Below are 24,867 nucleotides of genomic sequence, written 5' to 3' on the forward strand. Positions count from 1 at the left end.
GTGTGAGTACCTCATTCCTTTCTTAAAAAAAACCCCACAAACATAGTTCCTATTTTAACTACAAAAGTTCCCTTTTAACTATAAAACTACATTTACCACACTGTTAAAATGTCAATACAGCACTGCTAATCAGTACAACATAATACATATGGTGAATATCTGCGTAGAACCATATAATATGCACTTTTCACGTGCCCCTCTCTGATTTTTGCTCTCCTCCCCAGCAGAGGGAATTTAACAGCATGCAGGACCGAGTGATGCTCTTGGCCGACAGCTCTGAGGACGAATTTTGAGAGGAACTGCAGTGCCCTTGGGAGAGCCCGTGACTTTTCAGAGGAGGGAGAGAGGGGGAGAAGAAGAACAAGCGACTTTTCTGCTGCAGTGCTGCTCCCTCGGCTGCCCCGGGCAGGGGTGGTGTCCCCAGCCCAATGACAATGACAATGCTATGCTCTACGTGTGCCACCCGTGGTGTTTGTTTTGATACAGTAGTGGAGATCTCACACTCGCCCCCGGCGCCTCATTCAGAGCCACAGCTGGAGCTGATCCATGTGGATGATTATTTTTCCTCTTGCCCTGGTGTACTGTTTTGGTCCTGGCTGGCAGTAATCTAATCATAACAATAGCTCTCACCCATCCCAGGAATGGAAATCTTTACTGTGAATGACTTCTGTCCAGTTCATTTTAAATGTTACATTACCTGAGCTAGAGTTCCTTAGTGCTAAGATTAGCTGCTCTGCTTAATTAATGAGTTGTAAGCCTGACCTGTGCCCCTGGCTGCCTGAGAAGTGCCCATGTACAGGGCTCTTGATACAGTTTGAAGCACATTTCTGCCCTTGGGTGCCCCCACTCTCACTCCTTTCTTCCTTCAGCTCTGCTCCACACTGCTTGGAGACACGCAGGAATGGCCTCAGCATTGATTCCTCCTCAAAATTCCCTGTCCATTCCCAACCAGCACTGTCTGTTACAGCACAATAAATACCAGCACTCACCTACTGATGGCTGCTCTTGCCTGCATCTCTTGGCTTCTGCTCAGTGTGCAAGGAGGTGAGACAAGAGGCAGGTCAGAGACTCCCCCAGCTTCTGCCTCCTCTTGGAAGGACACTAGCTCCAGGTTCTTCTCTTTCCAAGGCTGCATTCCCATAGGGATGAGAGTGGAGCCTCTGAACCCCTTTACCCCACTGGAAAATGCATTTTCAGCCCCTGAAAGCTGCGTGAACAACAGCAGCTTTGGGGGATCTGGATGGATGGGTCTTGTCTCACAGGATCACAGAATGGTTTGGGTTGGAAGGAAGGGACTTCCAAGGCACCTGGTGCCTTCCACTATCCCAGGTTGCTCCAAGCCTCATCCAGTCTGGTCTGGAAAACTTCCAGGGATGGGCAGCCACAGCTTCTCTGGGCAACTGGATCCAAACCATGGAATGCAGAAAGGCACTAAAGCTTGGGGAGCAGGTGCAGTCACTGTTGAGGGATTCCTGGCTAACAGTGGGAAAACAGCAAGAGCTGGAGAGATGTCAGCTGTGGTGGGGGGTGAGATGATCCCACTGGGAACCCTTGGCTGTGGGGAGAAAGGTGAATTTGTAGCACAGATGGGTGCAGGGGGTTGTGGAGGTGCCCTGTTAGTCCTGAGGGGGCTGAGAGGGACACAGTGCTTGAGGTGTCAGAGGCATTGAGCAGGGGAGAGTAATGTAGCTTTGCCCAGAAATGCTGTCAAAACAGCCAGGAAAAGGGCTGCACTATTGAGCTCTGCTTCCCACTGTGGAATTACTTTGATCTGACATGCAAAACATCCGTGTTTCTGAGGTGGGAATCCATGTTTCTGAGGTGGAAATCCATGTTTCTGAGGTGGGAATCGTTCTGTGGGGAATCATCCTTCCTGCAAGGAACAGTGACTGATGCCAGAGGAGAAGTGAGCAGAAAAGTAAGGGCAGACCACACATCTGCTGAGATTCAATCCCTCTGAGCCCTTGGAGAAGTGGGAGGGAGGGGATGTTGAGGAGGGACAGGAGCAGGATTTGGTTCCCTGTGGAGGTGGAAAGGCCTGTCAGATGGTGGGGAAATGTCTTGTGGAAGTGTCAGTGGGATTGCAAGGCAGGGAGGACTTTCAGGAGCCCCTCCTGAGGTGAGCTCGCTCTCTCTCTCTCTCTCTCGGGTCAGGGCCTGCTCTGGACATTAAATCATCAGGTGTGATGGTCAGCTCTGAAAAAACAATCCTGAGCACGGTCCTGAGCCTGTGACCCCCACTGGGTCACCTGGATGAGGATAGGTGGGACACCCTGGTTCCAAAATGCTGTTCTAATGCTCAAGTCTTCCAGTCCAACAGCTGTGTGTGGTACCTCAGTCACTCATCGTGCTGGCTGCGTGGGGAGCAGGCTGGGGAGACAACATTTTTGGGGGTGGTGGGGTCTTCCTATCCCACAGCCAGGGCTCCACAGTGCACCTCTGCCTTTTTGTTCCTGAAACATCAGCCAGGAGGGTTTTGCCTTGCTAAAAGCAGCCCCACATCTTCAACAGGCACTGACTGGCAATGCACCATGAAATCCAAAATTCAGGCCTCTTTCTCACACAGTAAGTGGTCACTCCAAGTTAAGATGAAGTTTTCCCTCCAGAGTGATCTCTCCCTATTTCCTTCTCATTCCTAAATTTGGAGGTGCTTGGGAGGTGTTAACAGTGCAGTGATCATTCCTGGCTCTCTGGCACTATTGGGAATTGGGAAATACTGTCCCTTGGGCTCTTTGATGATTTATTCCTGGTCAGGCATGATGGGGATTTCAAGGTGGATATCTGATGAAATATCTGGTAAAACACAGAGCTGCTGGGTCAGTCAGGAGGAGGAGGAGGGATGGCTGAGGAAGGCTGCTGGGTTAAGTAGCCCAGCTCTGGCAGCTCAGGAGGATCCTTAAGGATGGCTTGTCAGTTTGATGGGTTGGGAAGGCAGGTGGGGAGGTGCTGTGGCCTTTTACTGTGCTAATAATTCCCCAGTTTGGGAAACATTGCCTTTCTGCAGGGGCAATCAGTTTCCCTGGCTCTCCCTCTTCAGCATAGAGAACTTGAGGAATTAAAGGCAACTCTGCCAGTCAGAAAGATGGAAGTGGGGTTTTACTGCATCTCTGGGGGGCCCTGGTGTCCTCAGAACCAGAGAGGACATGGCAGGGGTGGCTTGGATGCTGGAAGTCGACAAGGAAGGGAGGCCCAGCTGCATGCTCAGTTCAGTGTGGGCTCTCTGGTCTCTGCTGGAGACAGGATTAGGAGTTAGGTGGACTTCCCAAAGGTTTTTCTTGTGATCTGTCTGCACTGCCAGGCCTGACTCTGGCTCCGAATCCTTCACCCAAGGATGGGAGCTGAGCTTCCCGAGCTGCCCAGCAGTGCAGAGATGCCAGCTGATGGCCATTTGGAGGGCAGCTTTCTGTGGAATAGTTGGTTTTGGTCAGCCCTGGAGGGTCCCCATGTCTTCAGCTTCACCTGGAAGCAAGGGGGGCAGTCAGAGCCAGCTGTGGCTCGAGGGAAGCTTGTGGGAGTCTTGGGAGCTCAGAGTTTTCCTGCAGTGTCTGCAGGTCCTTGAAGAACCAGCACCACTCAGCCCCTTCCCTTCTCATTCAAGGCCAGTAGATTTTGGATTGGGCTCTTAAAAATATCCTCTGCACAGCTCCTGGAGTTGGATTCATTCCCTTGGGATGATCAGATGGCAGCAGGGAGGGCATGGGGGGTTCAGGTGGGAGCTGAAGCTCCAGTGGTCTTAACACTGCTGATTTAACCTTTACCTCTGCCTTGCCAAACCAGCAAGCAAACTTCTCTTTTGGAAGAGACAGGGCATGGAAAGCAGCCAGGAAGGGCCCTCCTCATCCTCAGTGCTGGGTGAACTGCAAGGCCCTGAGTGCTGAGGGTGGTGACATTGGCACAGCAATGTCACTGCAGCAATAACAACCCTGGACTCCACACAGGACCAGCCACTCACCTCCCTTTTGCATCTTCCTGATAGCACAAGGCAGAATTTCCTTGCAAGCACTGCACAACAGCTTTGGCATCTCCAGCCCCATTTCTGACAGGAGGAACCAGCCTGCCTGGCAGCTCTTGCCCCCTTGGAATGCACCTCCACCTCACAGCTGCTGATCCCTAAAGGTGTCTCTGGGGCCAGATGTTCACCCTGGTGAGGCTTCTCTGGACTGCTCTGCTTCCACAGAGAGGTGTGAGCAGTCCTCGTGCTTCCTCGTGGTTTTCTCTTGTGGACAGGAGCGGCTCCTCATCCTGTAACTGTGGAATGTAGCACTTTGTCAAAGGAAAACGTTGGGAAATAAAAAGCTGTCCATCAGAGCTGACTCTGAGTGCCTGTCTCCCTGATCTGTGGTTCATTCAGTGTCCCAGGCAAAGCTATGAAGTAGTGCTTGGAGGATTGAGTGTTGTGTTTTTTCTCCAGGCTGTGTGGTCAGTGCAAGGACTCAGGCTGGGCTTGCAGGGGTCACAGGAGCCGTGGGGAATGTCAGGCTGGACTTTTTGGGAAGGATTCACCTGGAAGTAGGTGTTTGCCTTAGGCTGTGATGAACCCAAAGTCCCTTGGTGTCTTGGTTTGGAAAGCCAGGTGTCTGCAAAGGGAGGCAGGAGCCTCCCCTGAAATGGAAAATGTAAAACCCCTCTCTCAGAATTGTTATAATTTTGAAATTGAGGGGCCCTCAGGCAAAGATACGGGAGCAGGAATAACCCTCAGGCACTTGCTTTGCAGTGGCAGGAATGAGCCCCAACAGTGACACCTCTGTGCACACCAGGGCATTTTTTCCTTCTGTTTTATCCTGTTTCTGATTTCTCTGTGCCCAGACTTTCCAACACCCCAGCACCAGGGTGTCTGCCTGCCCTTCTCCCATCTCCCTCCACCAGCAAGAGCCTGCAAGAGCTATTTGTCACTGTGTGTGTTTTATCTAATGGAAAATGGCTTGTTCAAAACAAGAAATTCCCAGGGAAATAGCTGCTTGGGGATTGCACGAACACAATCTTTGCTAATTGGTAGTTGCCAAAAACAATCTGTATATTCATGAAGCTGTTTGCTGCACTGCTGGCTTTTTCCAATGAAAAAACAAGACCTGCTGAAAGAAGATAAACAATGACAATGGGTTTTTTTCCCCTAGGTCTATTTCCTTAGGAAATTACTCTCTGTGATCTCGCTGCCTCATTCTGAGCTTCTGTCCATCAGCTGGTCTCCTTCTAATGTCCCTGACTCTGCCAGCCAAGCCAGGGGTTTGTGAAAATGGGGGAGAGAAGAATCCATAATTTAAAAAAAAAAACAAAAAAACCAACAAAACAAAAACAAAACCAAACCAAACCAAAACAAAAAAACCCCCCAAAAAAACCCAACAAAAAAACAAACAAAAACCAAGCAAAGTGTGTGTGGAGCTGTTCTGAGGCTGCAGAATTCCTGCATTTTCAGCATTTATATGTGGCCTGATGGAGAGGACAAGCTGGATGTCCTGGAAGTCATTGGGTTCCTGCCCTGTGTGGTTTCCTGGGGGCTGAGCAAAGCCCAAGGATGAGCTCAGCACTGGGCTCAGCCTATTTCAGTCACGAGCTGGACCCTTACTGTGCAGAGCAGCACAGACAGCCCAGCTTGGGGTTGTTTTCATCAATGTGTTTGGGAAGGACAAACCAAAGGCATTCCCTGCATGTTCTGGTGGCAAAGGCACACAGCAGGATCTGTGCCCAGGGACCAGGCACAAGAAACCTCCTTTATTTGAGGCAAATCTCATCCTCCCTCCTGTGAGACCCCCTGCACATGTGGGGGTCACAAGCACTTTAAGGTGCTCAGAATTTCAGTGCACAGGGAATTTCAGTTCACTCTCAGCTTCCTTAAGGCTCACAGAGGGCTCCCCTTTTCTTTTTCCATCCCAAGGGAAGGGTCTGGGTCTCAGCCAGCAGCAGGAGTCAACAGAGTTGTTCCCAGCAGAAATGTTTCCTTTCTTAATGATAACTGCTGGGCACCCAGTGCAAATCCACGTGGTGTTTGCAACCCAAGCTCTCCACCTCCCAGGCACTATGTTTTTTTCTGATTTACTTTAAGTCTTTTTTGCTTAGGTGTTAGTCTGATTTCCTGGTAAAAATCTCTTCCCAGAGTGATGGAAATGTGCCATGCTCTCCTTCTGTCCTGAAAAAACTTCTTAGCATGGGCTGGAAGACCTTGTTCAGCAGAGCCTTGATGTCCAGGCAGGAACATTCATGGAAGGGGGAATTGTTCTCTTCTCCCAAGTAACAAGGGGAAATGACTCCATGTTGCACCAGGGGAGGTTTAGGTTGGATATTAGGAAAAATTCCTTCACAAAAAGAGTTGTTAAGCACTGGCACAGCTGCCCAGGGCAGGGGCGGAGCCCCCATCCCTGGAGGGATTTTAAAGCCATGTGGATGTGGCACTTGGGGACAGGGGTCAGTGGTGGCCTTGGCAGTGCTGGGGCAAAGGTTGGATTTGATCTCTGATCACTTTTCCAGCCTAAAAGATTCTGTGGTTCTCTGGCACTAAAAAGTTGCCAAAGACCTGAGCAGCTCCTGGCAGTGCTGGGCTGTGCAGGGACATAAATGGAGATTAATGGCAGCTTTTGACTCTCCTTTCCCAAAAATATACCAAAAAACTGCTGGGTCTTGCACATGGTGCATGACGAGGAGTGTTAACCAGCCAGCATTTGGGAGTGGAGCTGCACTTTTACTAATTTTCCAAATCTCTAATACAAAGTGACTGGAAGGGCAAAGTACAGTCAAGTGGCTCTTCACTAAGGATTTCATCTGAGGCAGAGGAAATGGAACTGGGCAACAAAGGAGGCTGATGATAAAAGATTTTATTTTTCTTTATGGAGGGAAAATTTGTAGTGTGTTAAAAAAATTTAAATCCCTGCAAAAAAAAAAAAAGTGACTGTACTCATATAAAAGGAAATTTAGAATTAAATCAATAATATCTGATGTAAATTTAAAACATCTTCCCTTATACAAGAAAAGTCTCAATAATGAAAACATTTCCTGACCTGGGATTTGCTGTCAAAATGTTTGGATCTCAGGATTTAACTGTACTTTAGATCAAGAAGCTGAAAAATCCTTATTTTAAATAATTTGACAAGTAGATCTTTTTTCAATTTTAGCTCTTTTCCCAAGGTTCATTCTTGCTGGTCAATATGCCCTTTAAAAGTTATTGACTTGCCTCTGGAAATCATCTGCCCATGGAGCTGTGCTTTATTCTTTCCATAACTTAATCTGCAATTATGGAAGCAATATCAGGATTTCTGATTTAATTTTTTTCCCTCAGATTATTTATACTTTGCATTTTTAATATCAAAAAATAACAAATAACAGTCTTCCATTCCCTTGACTTACTGCATTACATTCCTGTCTGGTTAAATCTCACATGGATACAGGCTGAAATTCGACTGAAATACCCAGAAATTGGATTTTTGTTACAAGAGCAGCAGCAGGGCTGCAGAATGGGAGCTGCAGTGTTGCGTGAACATCCAGGATGGGTTTGTGGTGACAAACAAGGTAATTTGGGCCAAGGAGCTGTTTTGTGAGATTAAATAACACACCAGCAATGTCAATCCTGCATCCCAGAGGAGTTTGGAGCTGCCCCCACTTCAGCAGGAGCAGGAGTGAAGAGTTAACTAGAAAAAAAATTGATATTATACTCAAGACACAGCCAGGGCCAAGGAGACCTGCATAAAACAACCTCTGGTCTTGGGTTTAAAATAGGAAAGAGGGAGGAAATAAAATGCATCATTGACTCCAGGCTGGAGAGGGAAAGCTGAGCTGTGCCTCAGTGCTGGGCACATGGAATTTATTTATGGGCAGCAGGGTGCCAGGTCTGCTCCTCTGGACCATGGGTTGCATGAGAAATGGTGGCAGAGTTTTGTTGGGTGCTTTGTCCTTGCTGGAAGAGACAGAAAAAGCTTCCAAAGCCACCATGGCTCTCAGGATCTGCCTGCTGGGCTGCAGGAGGGGGATGCACAGTCCAGGGAAGACTTTCCTCTAAAATTGAAAGCGAAGAATGTGGCTTAATAGCATGAAAAAGAACAGGCTAATCAAGGGATTTGGCTGCATGCAAGCTGTACATCAGCTATTAAAAATAAGTATTTAATTGGATATTTGTTTTTCTGTCAGCATGCTGGGCTTAAAAATATACAACTATTACCCTGAAATATCTGAGTGTGGAAAGGAGATGAGGCTGTGGAAATATTGAGATAGGAAATACATGGGGGGATTTTTTTTGGATAGCAGAGTACAGACTTTGAGGAGACAGGAAATAGGAAAAAGATATTACAATTTTCCATTTATCTGGTGAGCCAGAGCAGGGCTTGTGGTGCTGAATAGCATCTACATTATGAGAACCTGCACAAGACTCTTCTGGACAGAAACTGGCAGAAACCAGCCTGACAGAAACCTGGAAATAAAATCTCAGTGTGATTGCTTGAGAGCTGCACTGCCATGGCAAACCCTGAGCCCTGGCATTGGTGCTCATGAGAAAACCACAGTTTGGGAATTTTCTGTGGAAGAGGGGTCTCAAGTATGGAAATAAAATGTTGGTGTGGTTCTGTGGGCTGAACTCTGAATCTGAAGAATAGTGAAGTGAAGGAAAGGCTCTTGCTTACCTGGCTGTTCTTGAGGTTATAAACCCATGGCCACTGCTTGTAAGACAAATTTGAAGCAAAATATGTAATTTTGGGTCTAGTCAGCAGTAAATGAGTGTACGACATCAAAAATTGATGCAGTGGAGAAGGGAAGTGGGTGCAGTGATCTTGCCTGGATTTAGCAAGTGACCCTGAGCACTGGAAATGCTGCAGATGAATTAAAATCTGCATCCAGCAAACCCAGGGACATTGCCATGGAGCTGGCTGGACCTGCCACGCTTCAGGCAGCAATGGAAACATTTGCATGGCCATGTAACTACAAGAGACACTGCCAGTGTGAAGCGTCTGGGCAGGGACACCTTCCACAAATTCATTTTAAGTTGGTTTAAGAGATGGGGAGGGCATGCCCTGGATAGGTAAAAGAACCTGGCAGAGATTTGGTCATGGCTGAGCATCCTGGCAGGTCTTGTGCTACCTGGGAGGAGGGAAACTTGTTTAGGAGAGAAAAGGATGTCTCTGCTTTTGGGAGAGCAGCAGGGCACGAGAAGCCAAGCCCTGGCTGGGATGCTGAGACTGAAGGTCCTGCCACAAGATTGCTAGGTGATCCACTACCAAGTTTATTTCATCAGCCTTGGCTTTTCCCTTTCTGAGAGGAAAAGTCCCTGACATGCTCATGTCCATCTGCCCAGGACAGTCAGTGCTGCAGGCTGTTTTTTCCTAAATAGAAGTGTCAGAAGACAAAAACATTTTTCTCTGCAGTTTGTTTCTTCCTCTCTTGTATACTGGAGTGTCGAAAGATCAAATTGAGCACAGATTAATTTTTTGTTTACTAAAGCAAATAGCCAGCTCATCACAGGGTGGGTGAGGTGCAAAACTCAGCACCTTCAGCCCCACACCTTCCTACTGTGCTTCTTCCTCTGATGAAGGAGCTGGGACCTGGGCACAGCAGAGCCCACGCTCGTTTCTCCAAGTCCCTTTGCCCATTTGCCTCCAGCCTGCAGATCATTTAGCACGAAGAAAGCAATTTTTTGCCTTTGATACTGAGAGCAGGGAGAAGGGTAATTGGGGCCTGGGAGGCTCAGTAGCTATGGAGCCATCTCAGCCCTCACAGGTCTCTGATGTGCTGCAAACAGAGAGGAGTTACAATTACTTCCCATTTCTTGCCCTGGATGATGATTTATATTGTAGCCACATGAAAGCAAAATCCCTCTGATCTGGTTCCTTTTTTTCCCCCTGCACCGGATCAGGATGTGTCATATTTCAGATTAAAGGGATTTTCTTTGCCAGTGCTGAAGGAAAAACTGTGTGTTACATTTGATTATTCTGTCCTTTAAAAATAATATCCCCTGTCAGAGGGGAGTAGTTGCCGTGCTGGTGTCCTGAGAAATTGGATGCTGAACTGCATACCTGGAGCATCTCATGAAGGACCACAGAGCAAATGGTTTAGTGGATCTTTTTTAAGCTCCTTTGGAGGGGGAATGATGATTCATTTGTTGAGGAGTGACCTGGGATGCAGGAAATGAGGCCTGAGTTTATTCTGTTGCTAGAGATGCAACAGGAAAATGAGTTACAGGCAGGACAAGAAATTTGGTGGCTGCCCTGGGACATGTGGCCTTTGGGATGCCAGAGTGAGGGAAATGTCACATGAGGTCAGAGCCCTTCACCATCCCCTCCCCTGTGCTCTGGACAACAAGTGGCACTTCAGGATGAGACCTGGGGAGCCCTGATGGGTAAAAGGGGCTAAATGGGGAGCTGCTGCCTTGTTCTGGAATTGGCTTTATTTTTACTCCTCAAGAGCTGGGTCCTGAACTGCTTCTGGGAACAGGCAGCAGCCTCTACTGCATGTCATCTGAGCTCTGTAATAGCATTACACCTCTGGAAATAGCCAAGATGTTCTGAAGTTGACATTTTCCTTTCTTTTCATGGAATATAATGGCACATCACAGGCGTGGGCTGCATGAGAAACCCTCCTGGCAAGCGGCAGTGCCACTGAAGGGGAGGATGGTGCCTGTGATGTCTCTTTGTCTGCTGCTCCCCTCCAACTCCTCTCTATTAACAGATGCTTTTGAAGGCAAAGAGAGAGGCTGCACATAACCCCAACTCCCACTGCTTCAAGGTAAATCAGGCCCTTTTCTTTCAGCAGCCTTTGGAAGTGCAAGTCACACGCCTGCCAAGTCTCACACACAGAGCAGGGGGAGCTGATCTGCCTCTTGCTTCTCCTCCTAGCTCATCCAGCATCCTTCACTCTGTCAGGAAAATTAATCCACAAACATCAGAGGTTTATGTCCAAAAAGGAGACAGAGGAGTCCTTTTACTTTATTCCAATAAAGGGAGAGGCCATGGGGCATTCCCCTGAGGTCTCACACATTTTTGAAGGACTCAGCCTTCTTTTTATCCCAATTTCCCGGCTGCATTTCTCTTCTCTCTTTTCCCCATTGGCTGAGGTACTTGAGAGGTACAGACTTCCTGGAACACCTGATACCAAAGATTTCCCTCTAATGTATAACCCTCCCTTTTATTTTTTAATTATTATGGAATTTAGGGGTTTTCCCCATTGTTTATTTAATCTTTCAATGTCCAGTTTCATTTACCAGCCAACCTACAGTTTGTTTGTAAAGGCAAATATCTTTTTCCATTAATCAATCAATGCAATCCTTCCTATTGGTTTTTTATCTCTCAGTGCTAGTTTTATCTACCAGCAGACCCACAGCTTGTTTGTAAAGACAAATCTGTCATTCCTCTCAACTCCACTGCAGATTCAGCTGATTTGGGATCCAGGTGGTGCCGAGGCAGAGGGGAAGTGGTGGCCTGGGGGTTCCCTTCATGAAACACCTTTGGGTGGTGACTTGGTGTCCTAAAATCACAAATCACAGAATGGTTTGGGTTGGAAGGTATTGTAAATGCAAGGCACTCCAGACGAAGGGGAGAAAGGATGCATCTGACTCTCTCTCATCAGAAGGCTAATTTATTACTTTATTATGCTGTATTACATTAAAGAATACTATACTACACTATTCTAAAGAATACAGAAAAAAATACTTACTAAATGCTAAAAAGATAATAGTGAAAACTTGTGACTCTTTCCAGAGTCCCAACACAGCTTTGCCCCAGTTGGCCAATGAGTCAAAACAACTCACACCAGAATCCAATCAAGCAATCACCTTGGGTAAACAATCTCCAAACACATTTCACATGAGCACAACACAAAAAAAGCAAATGAGATAAGAATTGTTTTTCTTTTTTCTTGAGGCCTCTCACTGCCTTTCAGCTTCCCAAGAGAAAAAACCTGAGCAAAAAAATCATGTTCAGAGAATGTGAATGCCACAGGAAAGGACCTTCCAGACCATCCAGTTCCACCCCTCCATGGGCACCTTCCACTACCCCATGTTGCTTCAAGGCCCATCCAAGCTGGCCTGGAACACTTCCAGGGGTGAGTCAGCCACAGCTTTTCTGGGCAAGAAAATAATGATTTCTGCTTTAGAGATGCTTGAGATGATCTTTAGGACCAGATGTTAGAGAGGGGGGAGATCCCAGGAAAAAATAAGGCTGTTGGTCCAACATGGGTTTTAGGTGCTACCACAGCAGAGCTTCAGCCGTGGGCCTGGAGAGCTTTGGTGTCACTGAGGCTGTGAGTGCTGTTTGTGTTTCAGGGCACAGAGAACACCCTGGCTCTGAACGTGGATCAGAAGATGCTGCTGAGGAGCAGCGTGTCTCAATCAGAGATACCCTCCTGAAGAAGCTCTCATTTGGGGTGGGGATGTTGCAACAGGGTGTCACCAAATGCTGTCATGGCCACATTGTTCACACTGTCCTTGCAGCCCCTCTGTCAATTTGTGGTGGCTCCTGCTGAGGCTGGACACTGAGCCACTGTTTCAACGGTCTATTTAAAAGCACAGAGTCCTTTCAAAAATAGTAATGGCCACAAATGAAATCATTTGCTGGGTACAGACAAGGAGAGGCACCTAACTGCCCGTAAAGCACATGATGTCCACCAGCAGAGTCCATAGATGAAATGCTGCTGTGACCTGCTCTGCTGTGACAGCTGAGCATTTCCCTGAGAGCATGCACATTACATTTTTTAAAATAGATATGGCTGTGCCTGCTCACAGGCAACAGGATTTTTTTTGCTGCTCCTAAAAACCTGCCAAGTGCCAGGGGAGCCATCACTAGCTCTGAGCAGCAGCACAGCCTTTCTCCAAAGAGAACAAGCAGCAATGTCTCATGACTTTATTTAATTGTATTTATTAAGATCTTTGCAGAGAACAGGATCCACCATGGGAGCAGCTCTGCCACACTCATATCACCTGCACAGCTTCCAGGGTTGGGTTTCTCCCAGGAATGGAGGAGCCTCTCCAGCAGTGGAAGCTAGTGAGTGTCTGCTGGAGCACCCCCAGGGGCCCTGACTGCTGTGCATTTGGATTAGGGAATTACCTGGCTGAGAAATAAACCCGAGAGCTTGCAGATTCTTCCCTTGATCTACTGCCAATCCTTGGACTGAGTGTTGGTGGTGAAGGCACGGGGAAAAGTGGTAAAAAAAAAGATAAGGTTTGGTTCTGCTAAAGGAAGCAAGCTCACGCTACCCTGAGCAGTGTAAATGGGGAGAGAAAAGTCTGCTCAAGTCCTTGGAGAGATCTACAGGACAATTCAGGCTATTAAAGGCTACTCTGGGCTGTCCTGCAGGATGCTCTGCATTACCTGAGCTGCTGCCATGTCCTGTGGGTTTTAAAATATATCTTTTATTCTACTGCTCTCACTACTGCTCTGTGCCACGCTCTGGTGCTGGGAGGGGTTTTTGGAGGGTGCCTGTGGGCCCTGGTTTGGGGCACAAGCAGCCCCTGCCCTCTGAGAGCTCAGGCAATACATGTGTTTTCCAAATGCCAAGGGAATGGAAACAAGTTTTTTTTTTTCACCTTAGAGAGCAAGTGGTGCAGCTTTTCCCCTTGAATAATGCTTTGGAAAACCAATGGTGGAGGGCTGTGGCAATTTTCTTTCTTTCTTTTTTTTCTCTTCTTTGCTTTCTGGGTGATTGCTGAGCAGACCAAGAGAGGAAACTGCAGGAGGGGAGCCTTGGAAACAGTGCTGGGATCAAAACATCTCCAGCAAAAACTGTCACTCCTGCTCCTCAGATCCTCATTCCACAGCTCTCCCAGGCTCCCCTGATTGCTGGGTGACAATTCCAGCTCCACTCTGGAATTGCCTTGGCTGGAGAATGGAGTTTAAAATGCTCCCAGCTGTGGGGATTTCACTGAAGCACTTTCCCTGCTTGAAGAATGGAGATGGATATGAAAGGAAGCCCAAACCTCCTCTCCAAGGCCATTTTCATCAGACCCTGGGCAGCATCAGGCCCTTTCCAGCCCCTGGCCAGAGTGAGGAGGAGCTGGGAGGATGAGGAGCTGGGAAGCTGCCAGGGAGAAAGAAAGCAGAGTTGGCCTTGGCCAATACTTGACCTCTCAAGTGCTTCTGCAGTTTTCCAGCCCCTGGGTTGTAACCAATCTCCTCCCCCTTGTATGAATTCCTAGGAAATGCAGTTTCTCCACGGTTCTTTGGGGCAAAGGAACCAGCACAGGCTGGGGCTGCACATCCCTGGAGGGCTCTGGAAGTACAAGGAGAACTTAGGAATGGTCACAGAGCCTCAGGGTCTTTGGGAACTTGAGACACTTCCAGACACTTCTGACTCCCTGGGATGAAGTGGTCTTGAACAGAAGGAATAGAGAGGAATAGTTTTCCAGGGGAACATATGGAAAACTTCAGCTGGGATTTTGAGGGTTTGAGCTGACAGGAGCAGCAGAGGATTCAGGTCAGAACCCTGTCAGTGCTGAGCTTCACCCGTGGTGAGAGAAATTGATTTATCCATGGTTGTGAGGGCAGATGAAGCAGGGAGCTGCATTTTGAGGTCACCTCTCATGGCTGAAGGTGTGGGGCCTCCTTATAGGGCTGAATCAGGGTGAGTTTCTCTGTCCTGTGATGGCAAAGGGAATCTGTGGAGAATGAAAGGCTGCAGAGTGAACGTGCTGCAATTCCAAATCACCACTGCGGAGCCCAGACTGGATTATCATGGTGAAACAGAGCAGGTAGCAATTTGTTTTTCATGGGATTGATTTCTGTAAGCTGCAATCTTATGGCTATATTTTTTCTTTACAATGATTGGAGATGCATCTTCTCTCCTGCTGGGATTTTACCATAAAAACTTCACCAAGTTTGTGGCATTACTCATGATTACTTTAGCTGAGGCAAAAGGAGAGGTGGCTGCAGCACTACCAACACATTCCCATTAGGCAGCCTTAGATCTCCAGTTGCTCATAATTGGAAGTGAAACTATTATCCAGATTTTTCAGGTAGAGGAAGTGAGTCTCATTTCGGTGAAAACCTTGTCAAAGTTTATTTGGCAGAGGTGGAAATAGCCCAATGGCTTTGCAACAACACCGCAGCAGCTCCTCTGTGTGCAAAGCCCAAGAATATCCAAATGTGAAATTAAATCACTAGTGTGAAGAGCTGAAATTCAAAGAGTCATAGCAGTAAAAATCAATCAAGGATCAGCTTTATTCATATAATAACTGGAACAGGCATAAAATTGCAAACAGGTTCTTCGAAATGTTGTCCAGGGGTGGTTACATGCTGTGATGATTGATGGGTTGAATTCTTAATATCCCCTTTGGGTTTACTATAAGCTGCTCACACTTATTATAGATCTACTATATTTAATTTTGTTACCAAGTTAATTGTATTTTCCCTAAGAGCTCCAGTAGCCTGCTGTGTATTTCTGTGTCTTTGCCAATGAACTGCTCCACTTATTGGCTAATAACTGACTGTAAGAATTTTTCTTTATAAATGCAGTCCCCTTAAATGTTTCTGGTAATGTGGTCTGCATAAGTATTCTTCTGGCTTCTCTTTCAGTTTGCCTTGCTCTGAGCACAGCAATACTTTGAGCTACTTAAAGGTTTAGTGCCCCTTTGTCATATTTACTATCAGGATCTGAACTGCAAATAGAAAAATGACTGCTTTGTAAAAGCCGCTCTAATTGCTCCCAAATCTCCCTTAGTGCAAGTGAATCTTGAAACAAAGGCTTAAAAAGACTGGTTTTGTCAAACTGTGCAGTGTAGCTTGGAAATATCAGGGGAATAGCCAGGGAAGCAAGGAAAAACAGCCTTGCAGTACCTAAAGGGGCTACAAGAGAGCTGAAAAGGGACTTTTGGCAAGGATCCTTGCTGGATCTGGATCTGGCCTGGAGATCCAGTGGTTTATCCTTCCTTCACATCCCCTGTTCATGTAACCTCACCCTTTGCTGCCCAGGCTGCTGGAGTGGTAATGAGATCTGACATGAAAACCTATAATGAATATAAATCATCCTCTGCAGACCTACAAGGTACTTACAAAGGAGGATAAACTTTTAAGGGAGTCTATAAACTTAGGTTTATGTCCTCGTTTGGGCTGGGATAATTTCTTCTTAGTCCCTGGCTCAGCTTTGGATTCAGTAGGAGAATATAAGGTTGAATTTTTTATTTTTCCATGGTGACAGTAACTGTCCCTTTGGGAGAGTCACTTTGATATCCTCCATCAGCAGAAACCTCAGGGAGACAGGAGATCACACTGAGGACATGCACGAGCTCTGGCAGCCTGGGAGGCTGAACCTGGAAACAGCTGGACAAAGTTCCCTGGCCTCTGCCATGCACTATAAATGCATCTTTTGTTTCACAGCTGAGGAAGCCTGAGGCAAGAGGAGTTGAAATTTGGCCTAAGCTCACACTGGCAGCCAGACATTTCCCATGAGTCACAAATCATGGGAATTATTGTGATGTTTTCTATGACTTTTGAAATTTTTTTTTGTTTAATCTTCCTTGAAGTACCAGTTAGGACGTGATGCTGAGTGACAGGCATCTATCCAGGGTGTCATCAAGGATCCTTCTCTCAGGGTGGTTAAAAATGCAGAGGAAATGGTAAGGAAAGGATCTTGAGATACTAATGAAATGGTAAAATGCAAGCTGACATTCAAAGGTAGTATATACAGAGGAATATAATCTTACAAAGCATTTATAAAGAGAAGCTGTGAGTTGGCTGCTACAATCCAGAAAAGAAATCTTAAAAGCTGTGGCAATACTTCCAGAGGTGCTCAAAAATGAAAACAGCATGGGAGGATTATTAGTAAGAGCAGATAACAAATCAGAAACCATCTCTTGGCTTTTTCTGCACATCCACAGTATCTGCATGAGGTTGTGTACAGTGCTGCTCCCCTGGCTCAGAAAGGACATCTCAGATAAAGCAAACCAGAGAAAGGCACAGTGAAGGACATCAGAGATGGCCAGAGATATGGAACAACCTCAGTGTGAAGAGAAGGGAAGTAAATAAGACCCTTCAGCCTGGAACAGAGATTAACAGGGAGAGAATAGGATGGAGTCATGTGAAAGCAGCAGGAGCTGGAGAAGATTTCAGGGAGCAGTTCAACACTGTTTCTCAGCACGAAGAGACAAAGGGGGCACTATCAAGTGGTCGAGTGGCTGGTTTTAAGGCAGCAAAATAAATTAACTTTCACAATATGCATTTTAAAGTGAGGAACTTCTTGTTGTAAGATTGAGTTTATAGAAATACCTAGAGACATTCAGAAAAATCAGGAAAGAAAAATCCTTTTAGATGCAGCTTAGCAATCACAGAAAAACATCTTGCCACCTGTGTGAGGCATTTGAATTAGGATGGGATGAAGCACCCCGTGGAACTGGTTATCTTTCTCCATTAATTGCAGCAGGAATGCAAAGGTTCAGTTTAGACTTGACAAGGATGTTTGGAACAGCTAAAGGAAGGTTGTGATAATTCTTCTCACCCTTTCTGACAAGTTCTCCTTGGAACTGACTTGCACAAGGCTTCTAGGAAGATAAATCCTTCCAGGTACAAGCTGATGAGCCCAGCTTGTGACCAAGTCAGCAAAAAGCTGAATTCTGTGGCTCAGTGTTGGAAAAGCACAGGAACAGCAGCTGGTGTCCTGGAAAGATAAGAAGCAGATCCAGAAGGGAGCAGAGGAAGGTGGAGGGTGGTACAGGAGGAGGGACAGCCCAGCCCTTTGGTACACAACTGGCATTGATCCTTGCCAGGAAACATTCCTGCCATTCCATCATTTCCTTGAAAAGGAATTACAAGTGCTTGAAAGCCAGAGTGTTCCCTCAGCTTCCATAATAATTCTGTGTATTACAGATCCCTCTGGGTTTGGTTTGATGTTCTTGTAATCTCTTAAGTAGCATTTTGAGGCTACTTTTCAAAGTGGTTGCTTGTATTTCAGTTTGGTTTTGCGTTGTTTTATTTTTTTAAACACAGAAATGATGTGTCTTTGCCTGCACCACATAATTTTGGTCTGGTTTCCCTCCTACATTTCACTGAGTGATGCTGTCCCAGAGGTTTTGGTCTCTCAGGCTCTATGAAGGAGATTGATTTTTGTTCCAAGAAAGCAAAGCCTTTGTTAGTGTTTCATTACCAGGCAAGGCAACCAAAGCAGGGGGAGGGATGACAAGCAAGTTTCTTATCCCCTGTGGTCAGGGATTATCAGTGATTTGTTTTCTGAGGTCCACTCTGACACGCAGTAGGCTTGATTTGGGGGTGGCTTGAGCTCTCCAAGCCACCCCTGAAGACACTGAGAGCTGTGCCTTGAACAGAGGAAGTGCTAAACCACAGTTAAATACCTGGAAAATTGGTGCTTTTGTCTCTGCACCTACGTCCCTGTCTCTAAAATGAGGGCTTTCCATGCTAGTGGTGTGTTGTGATGTCTCAAAAGTGATTTTGTTTGCAAAACTCCAGTTTCTCCTGTGATGAGCATGCCACAGGGAATAATTCATGTTCAGCTCAGTGCAGAGGTTTGGTGCTGTGTGGGCAACAGGGGCTGAGCTCTCACACAGAGCATGGAAAAATGATGACTTGGTGTCCTGTCCCCACTGTGCCAGCAGGTAAGAGACTTGCAGGAAAAATAGTGTACAGTAATTTCATGGGACGTGGGATTGGATTTGGGATAAGTAAAAGCCAGTTTTGAGGCTGGGCTACTTTTTAAGCCTTGGAGATTTGAGAGGGGATGTGTGTGGAAGGAAGGATGGGGATGGCTGTGTGTCCAAGACAAGGGGGGAGAAGGGGATGAAGAGGAAGAGCCATCCTTCCAACTGGGCATAAATAACTTTACCATAACATGATTTAAACACTGATTTTGGAAGTGGGGCAGCTGCACAGAGCAGGAGTGGCTTGTCAGGGCTGCTTCATAACAGCAGGGTGGGTACCAGGAATGATTTGACAGGTGGTAAAAGCCCACCCAGCACAGTCCTGATGGCACAGACAACCTAAAATCTAGTGCTTCTGACCCTTTTAGGGCTTGGCTTTACAACCTTAACCTTAGCAGTCCCTGTTCTTGATGCAATAAATGGAGAGAATCAACACAAGTTTCAGATACTCATGACATCTCCTTGAAATAGAAACATTTGATTTATACTGCAAGTGAATAGCTCACAGGGAGGTCATTTATTAAAAACAAAGGCAAATGCCTGGAAACCAGTTATTCTTCACACCAAATGATAGGAAATGGTTGTTACTTCTCCAAATTTCAATAGTATCATAGTCACAGCCCTGAGTTTAGTAAGTTCATTTCTCCTGGAGATTTTACAAGAAAATGTGTCACCTCCATGTTACACTTGAAACAGAAACCCAGCACTGCCCTGTCTCTCACAGGAGAAAGTTTCCTGCCCTAGAGCATGACTTCTGACAAGCATCATATGAATAAAATAAAATTTAAAAAATTAAAATAAAATAAAATAAAATACCCTTCTACAGAACCAGTGCTTTGTAGTACCCTTTCATGTAGATCTCAGGGCCACCCCAAGTACCATTTTTTGTCATTGAAAAATGATGCTGCCAGCAGTGTTGGGTATGAATGGAACATTTTTTTCTTCCTGAATAAAGAAAAATTCTGGTTTTTTCTACAGATAAAGATTCACATATGGCAAGAGGGAGCACCAGAAAATTAATCACCCCTAGACACTGAAAACATTGTTCATGGTAAGTTTATATTACTCTGGAAAACAGCAAGAAGTGTTACAATTTAAAAGTAATATATTGAGCTAAAAACAGTAACAGCTGGCTCTGCTCTTGGTGAAAGGTTTCATAATTTATGTGATGAATAGCAATCAGGTTGGACATTTTCTGGATATTTTAACATGACCCATTCTGGCTGCAGAACAGGTCGGTCTGTGCTGGTATTTGAAACACAAGCCAAACTCTGATCACTGTGAAGACCAAAGACCACATTTAAATGACTCCAGTGTAATGTGTGTGATCACTAAAGGAAGAACCATATTGCCATTTCCCCCCTGGCAATTTCAATTTAAAAAAGAAAGCGTGGCATTTGGCAAACACGGGATAAGGGGCTTTGTTATAAATGAGAATATCAGATGGAAAGGTTGCTCAGGGCTGGAAAGCTCTCTAAATAAAATATCAGTAAGAAGGAGAAAATGAGATATCTAAACTGGGATCCTACCTCTGAGGGCTGAAGCACAGAAAAGAACCAAGCAGCAGACCAGGAGATCTTGAAGGAAGAAGTGTTTAAATGCTTATGGAAGCAGGAACAAATACCATCAGAAAAGTTTGGGTAGCAGCAGGAATCTCTGTGGCCACAGAAATAAATCTCCAAATAGAGGAGCTCACACAAATTTCAGAGACAGCCATAAAATATGCGGGGGAAAACCTGGATTTCATTAGAAAACTGTTTGCAAAAGGGCTCTGCTGCCCCTCCCAAGCTCCCTCCTTGGACACAGGGACAGATCTCCAAGGAGCAGAGCCAGGTGAGGTGCTGGAGAACAGCACTGGAGCAGCTTTGCCTTTGGTACATGGCGATGGCTGAAAAGTTGTACCAGCAGAGGGAGCGGGACACCAGATTTCTTTTCCTACACGAGTGTCTAATCCAAGGAGTTTCCAGAGAGAAACCAGATTGTGAAATGCAGGCTTTACCACTGATCCCTTAGAGAAAGGGTCAGTTGATGTAGGTTTTCTGCCATGGCTATGAAGTAGCTGCAGAGGCAGAAGACTAAAGTCTCCAAATATGCTTTGCATATTTGCAAAGGAAATGAGGAGAAAGCTCATGATATATATATATATTTAGGGTACTGGTCAGACTCTTCCAGTGTTGTTTTTAAGGTCCTGTCATGAAACATCTCAGATTGGAGGCAGATGAGGTTCAGGAGTGAATACTCAGGGCAGTGGGGCTGCAGTAAGTGGTGGGACCTGGATAAGGACACTGGGTCGAGTTCCTGGGGTTCTTTGGGGGAAGAGATCTGGATTCCTTTGGCAGAGATTTGGGAGTGATGCAGTGCTGCTGCTGGGGCCACACACAGAGCATCACAGCAGGTCACAAGTCCCACATGTCCATTTGTGAGGCAGAAGAGAGGTGACAGCGCAGGGCTGCAAACCTGGCGTGAGGCGTGCAGGGCTGCAGCCAGATCTGCCACATGGCAAAGGTGCAAAAACGTGACAAACCCCACTGCAGCACATCCAGGCCATCTGAATTCATGAGGTCCTGCTGCAGAGGGGTCAGGGATGTCAGAGCTGCTTGGCAGTGTGACAGAGACAGCAGGCTAGGGCTGGGCACTGAGGGCTGATTGTGATCTGCTTGACTTAGCCCAGCACCGCAAACAGATGGAAAAAAAAGGATAAAAATCAACCTCACCTCCACAGACAGTTCATGCCATAAAAACCTCATTCCCAAGGGCAAAAAGGCTCAGCTTTGTAGCTGTACTGCTCCAAAGGGTGATGCACCATCCTCCTGAGGCTGACAAAGCAGAGCACAGCTAAAGGTACCACCCCCAGCCCGGGAGCTTTTCTTTCTCCACATATTTATCTTCTGACTGACCAGAATGTTTTGTAAGGAGATATGAACACACACACACACAGACTAATCCGAGTGCTTGCCCCGAGCCTCTGTTGAGTTGTGGTGCCTTATCCCATTCTAGGTACAATTTGGATAATTCAGAACAGGCAATCAGCAAATCCAGCCTTGGGATACAGCAACAGCCTGCTCTTGTGCCTCCTGGAAGTGACTCAGGATGAGACATCCCAGCCCTCAGAAGCACCAGGATGGTTTTCTTCCCCAAGCCAAGCCACTCAGATATTTAGTGGTGACACTGAGGGCTTCATTCACACAAAACTTCAGAGCAGTTTTGGATGTGCTCTGGTTCAGTCTCGGACATCAGAAGGAGCTGAACTTCCATCCTTCTACAGGAGGATCTGAAGGACTGTGAAGAGCAGGGGACAGGACTCATTTTATTGCTGGGACCAGGTCACATCACTGGTTTCAATCTCCATGTTTTGAGAGTGGAGAGATCACTTTCTACAACAGCAGAAGACACTCCAAAAAGAAGGAGGCAGAAGGATGAAATATCTCATCTTGGCTTTATTGTCCACAGTGTGGAGCAGCCTGAAGGAATTGATCTGATGTAGGCAGGGAGAAGTGTGGGAAGGAAAGACTGAGGATAATACTTTATGTGTCACTGGGAACTCTGAGGAACTACAGAACAGATCTGAAGACACCAAAACCTTTGCAGTGATGTGAGATGATCAGGTCTCAGTCCATCAGCATCTCTCCTGTGTACACAGACAGGAAATCTCTGCCACCAGGAGGTGGTAGAGATTTTTGAGTTTTTCATGCTACTTTTCATGAACTCTTTATCTCCTCAAAACACCATCTGGGTAACTCCATAGGTGCAGATGTATCAAAAGAGCCAGGAGTTTATCACTTGCAAGAAAGCTGCCTATAGAAGTGTCCAATAGTGCAGATTTCTTGTGTGTGCTCCATTGTGGGTCCTGCTGATGTCAAAAGCCACTGAAAAACCATCACAGACTATCTCAGAAGAGATTTCTGACACCACATCATGAGCTCAGTACTGTCCTGACCACCAGCCATCCAGACACTTCCATGTCAGTGCATCTGCCTGACTTCCAGCCTCTAGACCCAGGGGCAGGATAAATACACAAAATCTTTACTAGGTGCTCAAAAAAGTGGTGTGGGTCTCATCCCAGCTGAGTCCTGAGCCACAGTGTAGAACTCCAGTTCCAAAGACTGCTCAGGGATCAAGTCCTGGTTTGAATGGGAAGGGCAGGAAAGCAGTTCTTTGGAAATATCAACTCAGATTTATTATAAAAAGTATCCTATGTCCTGTACAAATAATGATTTCATTTTCCCATCCCTACCACTGCAGTCACACTGGAATCTGGAAGTCCAGCAGGTTTTGTCAGTCTAAATTCTCACTGCTCCCAAGAAAGATCTGCTGGTGCACATGGCCACAGCTCTACTGAAAAGAGCAGAAGAATTTAGTTGGGCGGTTTATCATTCCCAGACCCAGCTGAAGAAGGGGGAGTTGAAAAAGTAGAGCAATGGATATTGCTGTGTACCTCTAGCTGCTAAAGGGAAAGGCAAAAACATGGTCAATACTTTGTAAAAACAGGTTTCAGCCCATCTCAAGTGATGCAGAACACAGTGGCCATGTGGTATTTACATTTATGTGGAGTTCTGTAACTGTTAGTCTGATTTTGTCATTGAGACTGAGCAGCCTTGGATGATCCTCAGGGAGCAAATACCTGCAGCAACCTGCTGCAATTTCAACTGAGTCTCTTCTCTGCTTCCCTCCCTTTGAACCAGGCATCAATACATTGACAGTGCTACTGCTAAATAAATGTTTCCAGGAAATGTTTGAGTGTGGGCTCAGAGGAATAACTACATCCCCTTGCTATTTGCAAACAAAAATGATGAGTGCCCTGAAAGCTCCTTTCTTGCTGCCTTTAGTTAGAATGAATGCACTGAGCTGGGGGCTTTCATTTTTATACAGCATGGGGAAAATTGTTAATTGTTAATTACTCCCCCTGATTTCTGGTGTCCCAGGTGGATCAGAGCATGGATCTATCCATACAAACTGCTTTGGAACATGCAGACTGCTCTGGCAGCTTTCTCCTCCATCCTTAATGCCTTCTTTGTGTCATGGTTTTGGAAAGAATTGATTGTTTCTTGTTCTGCCTCCCATCAATGAAATCAACTGGCATTAAAAAAGCTGCCTTGCTCATTGCCAAATCAAATCCTTTTAATATCTGGTGATGCTCTGAAGTATGTTGGAACTGGCTTTGAACTTTTGGTCCAAGCTGGAATCTCCCCAGTGTTCAAACAAAGGTGGGGAAAGCTCTTAAAACTGAGCTGCCAACTTGAGGCATCTTGACACTAAATAATTCCATATTGTCAAGGAGTCCTTTTGACCTTGAGCCATCCTTCATTCCTGGTGTGCAGGAGGCAGATTAAGCAAGAACTGGCTTTGCTCCAGTGACTTTCATGGTGCCACTTCAGAGGACAATTAAAGGAACTTCAAACACTACAGATTTCCTTTTCCCTATCTGTGGGTCCAGCTTCTTCATGTTTCTGCTGGTTTTACACCAGTGTGACTTGTCTGAAAGGAGAACTGGATGTCCATAACACACAAAATAATTTTCTCCAAATGACAGGAGAGAAGTCCTCTTGGCCATGACTTTTTAAAGGTTCTTGCTAAAGTATAATCCAAGCCAAAATGACACATTCTTGTTTAAAAAACCAGTGTATTGGAAGGATAAAAACAGCTAATTTGGAATTATCAACTTGTAATTAAGTTTTCACTTAAGACTCTCACTTGGCATTAAACAATCCTCTCTGTGTGAGTGCTTTTTTCCCTTTTTCACACATTCACAGGCTCACAGGTAAGCTGCATGACAGACCACAGCTGCCTGTTATTTTTTCTTTCCTCTCTCAATCCTCATAAAAACACAGGGCAGAACCTCCTCAAAGAGATGAGAAGACAGGATTGGCAGCAACCTCAGCTCATGGTGAAAAACCTCCCCTTTCCCTCAGCTCAGGTGGACTGGGGAGGTACACGGAGGGTGATGGAGAAGGAGAAAGACATGGAATTGTCATGGGAAAGAGGAGAACTGCGTTGTGGTCCTCAGAGCCTGTGGTTGATCTGCTAAGGGATCTCAGGCAACCACTTCAACTCTCAGCATTTTTGCCCCCTGCATCTTTCCCTAAATCCTAAAGTCCTCAGGGGTGGCCTTCTTGAGGCTTTCAGTACCTAAAGGGGCTCCAAGAGAGCTGGAGGGAGAATTTGGATAAGGGCATGGAGTGGCAGGACAGGGGGAATAGTTTCACACTGCCAGAGGGCAGGGCTAGGTTAGATTTTAGACAGAAATTCTTCCCTGTGAGGGTGGGGAGGCCCAGAGAAGCTGTGGCTGCCCCTGGGTCCCTGGCAGTATTCCAGGCCATGCTGGA

At 46.2% G+C, this 24,867-nt stretch overlaps 1 protein-coding gene across 3 annotated transcripts in view; it reads left to right on the top strand.

Moving 5' to 3' along the window:
- ARMH4 (armadillo like helical domain containing 4) overlaps positions 1-4,313 on the top strand; it is a 59,984-nt gene extending 55,671 nt beyond the window's left edge. Inside the window, exon 8 of one of the 3 annotated variants that reach the window (XM_039712952.1) lies at positions 225-4,313. In XM_039712952.1, the coding sequence (XP_039568886.1) occupies positions 225-293 (69 nt within the window). In that variant the 3' untranslated portion in view covers positions 294-4,313. The remainder of the gene's footprint in view (positions 1-224) is intronic. The other 2 variants (XM_039712956.1, XM_039712955.1) reach the window with 2 other exon arrangements.
- The last annotated feature ends 20,554 nt before the right edge of the window (positions 4,314-24,867 follow it).

The sequence above is a fragment of the Passer montanus genome, unplaced genomic scaffold, assembly GCF_014805655.1.
Source record: "Passer montanus isolate IOZ18808 unplaced genomic scaffold, ASM1480565v1 scaffold27, whole genome shotgun sequence".
In the NCBI taxonomy this organism is placed as follows: Eukaryota; Metazoa; Chordata; class Aves; order Passeriformes; family Passeridae; genus Passer; species Passer montanus.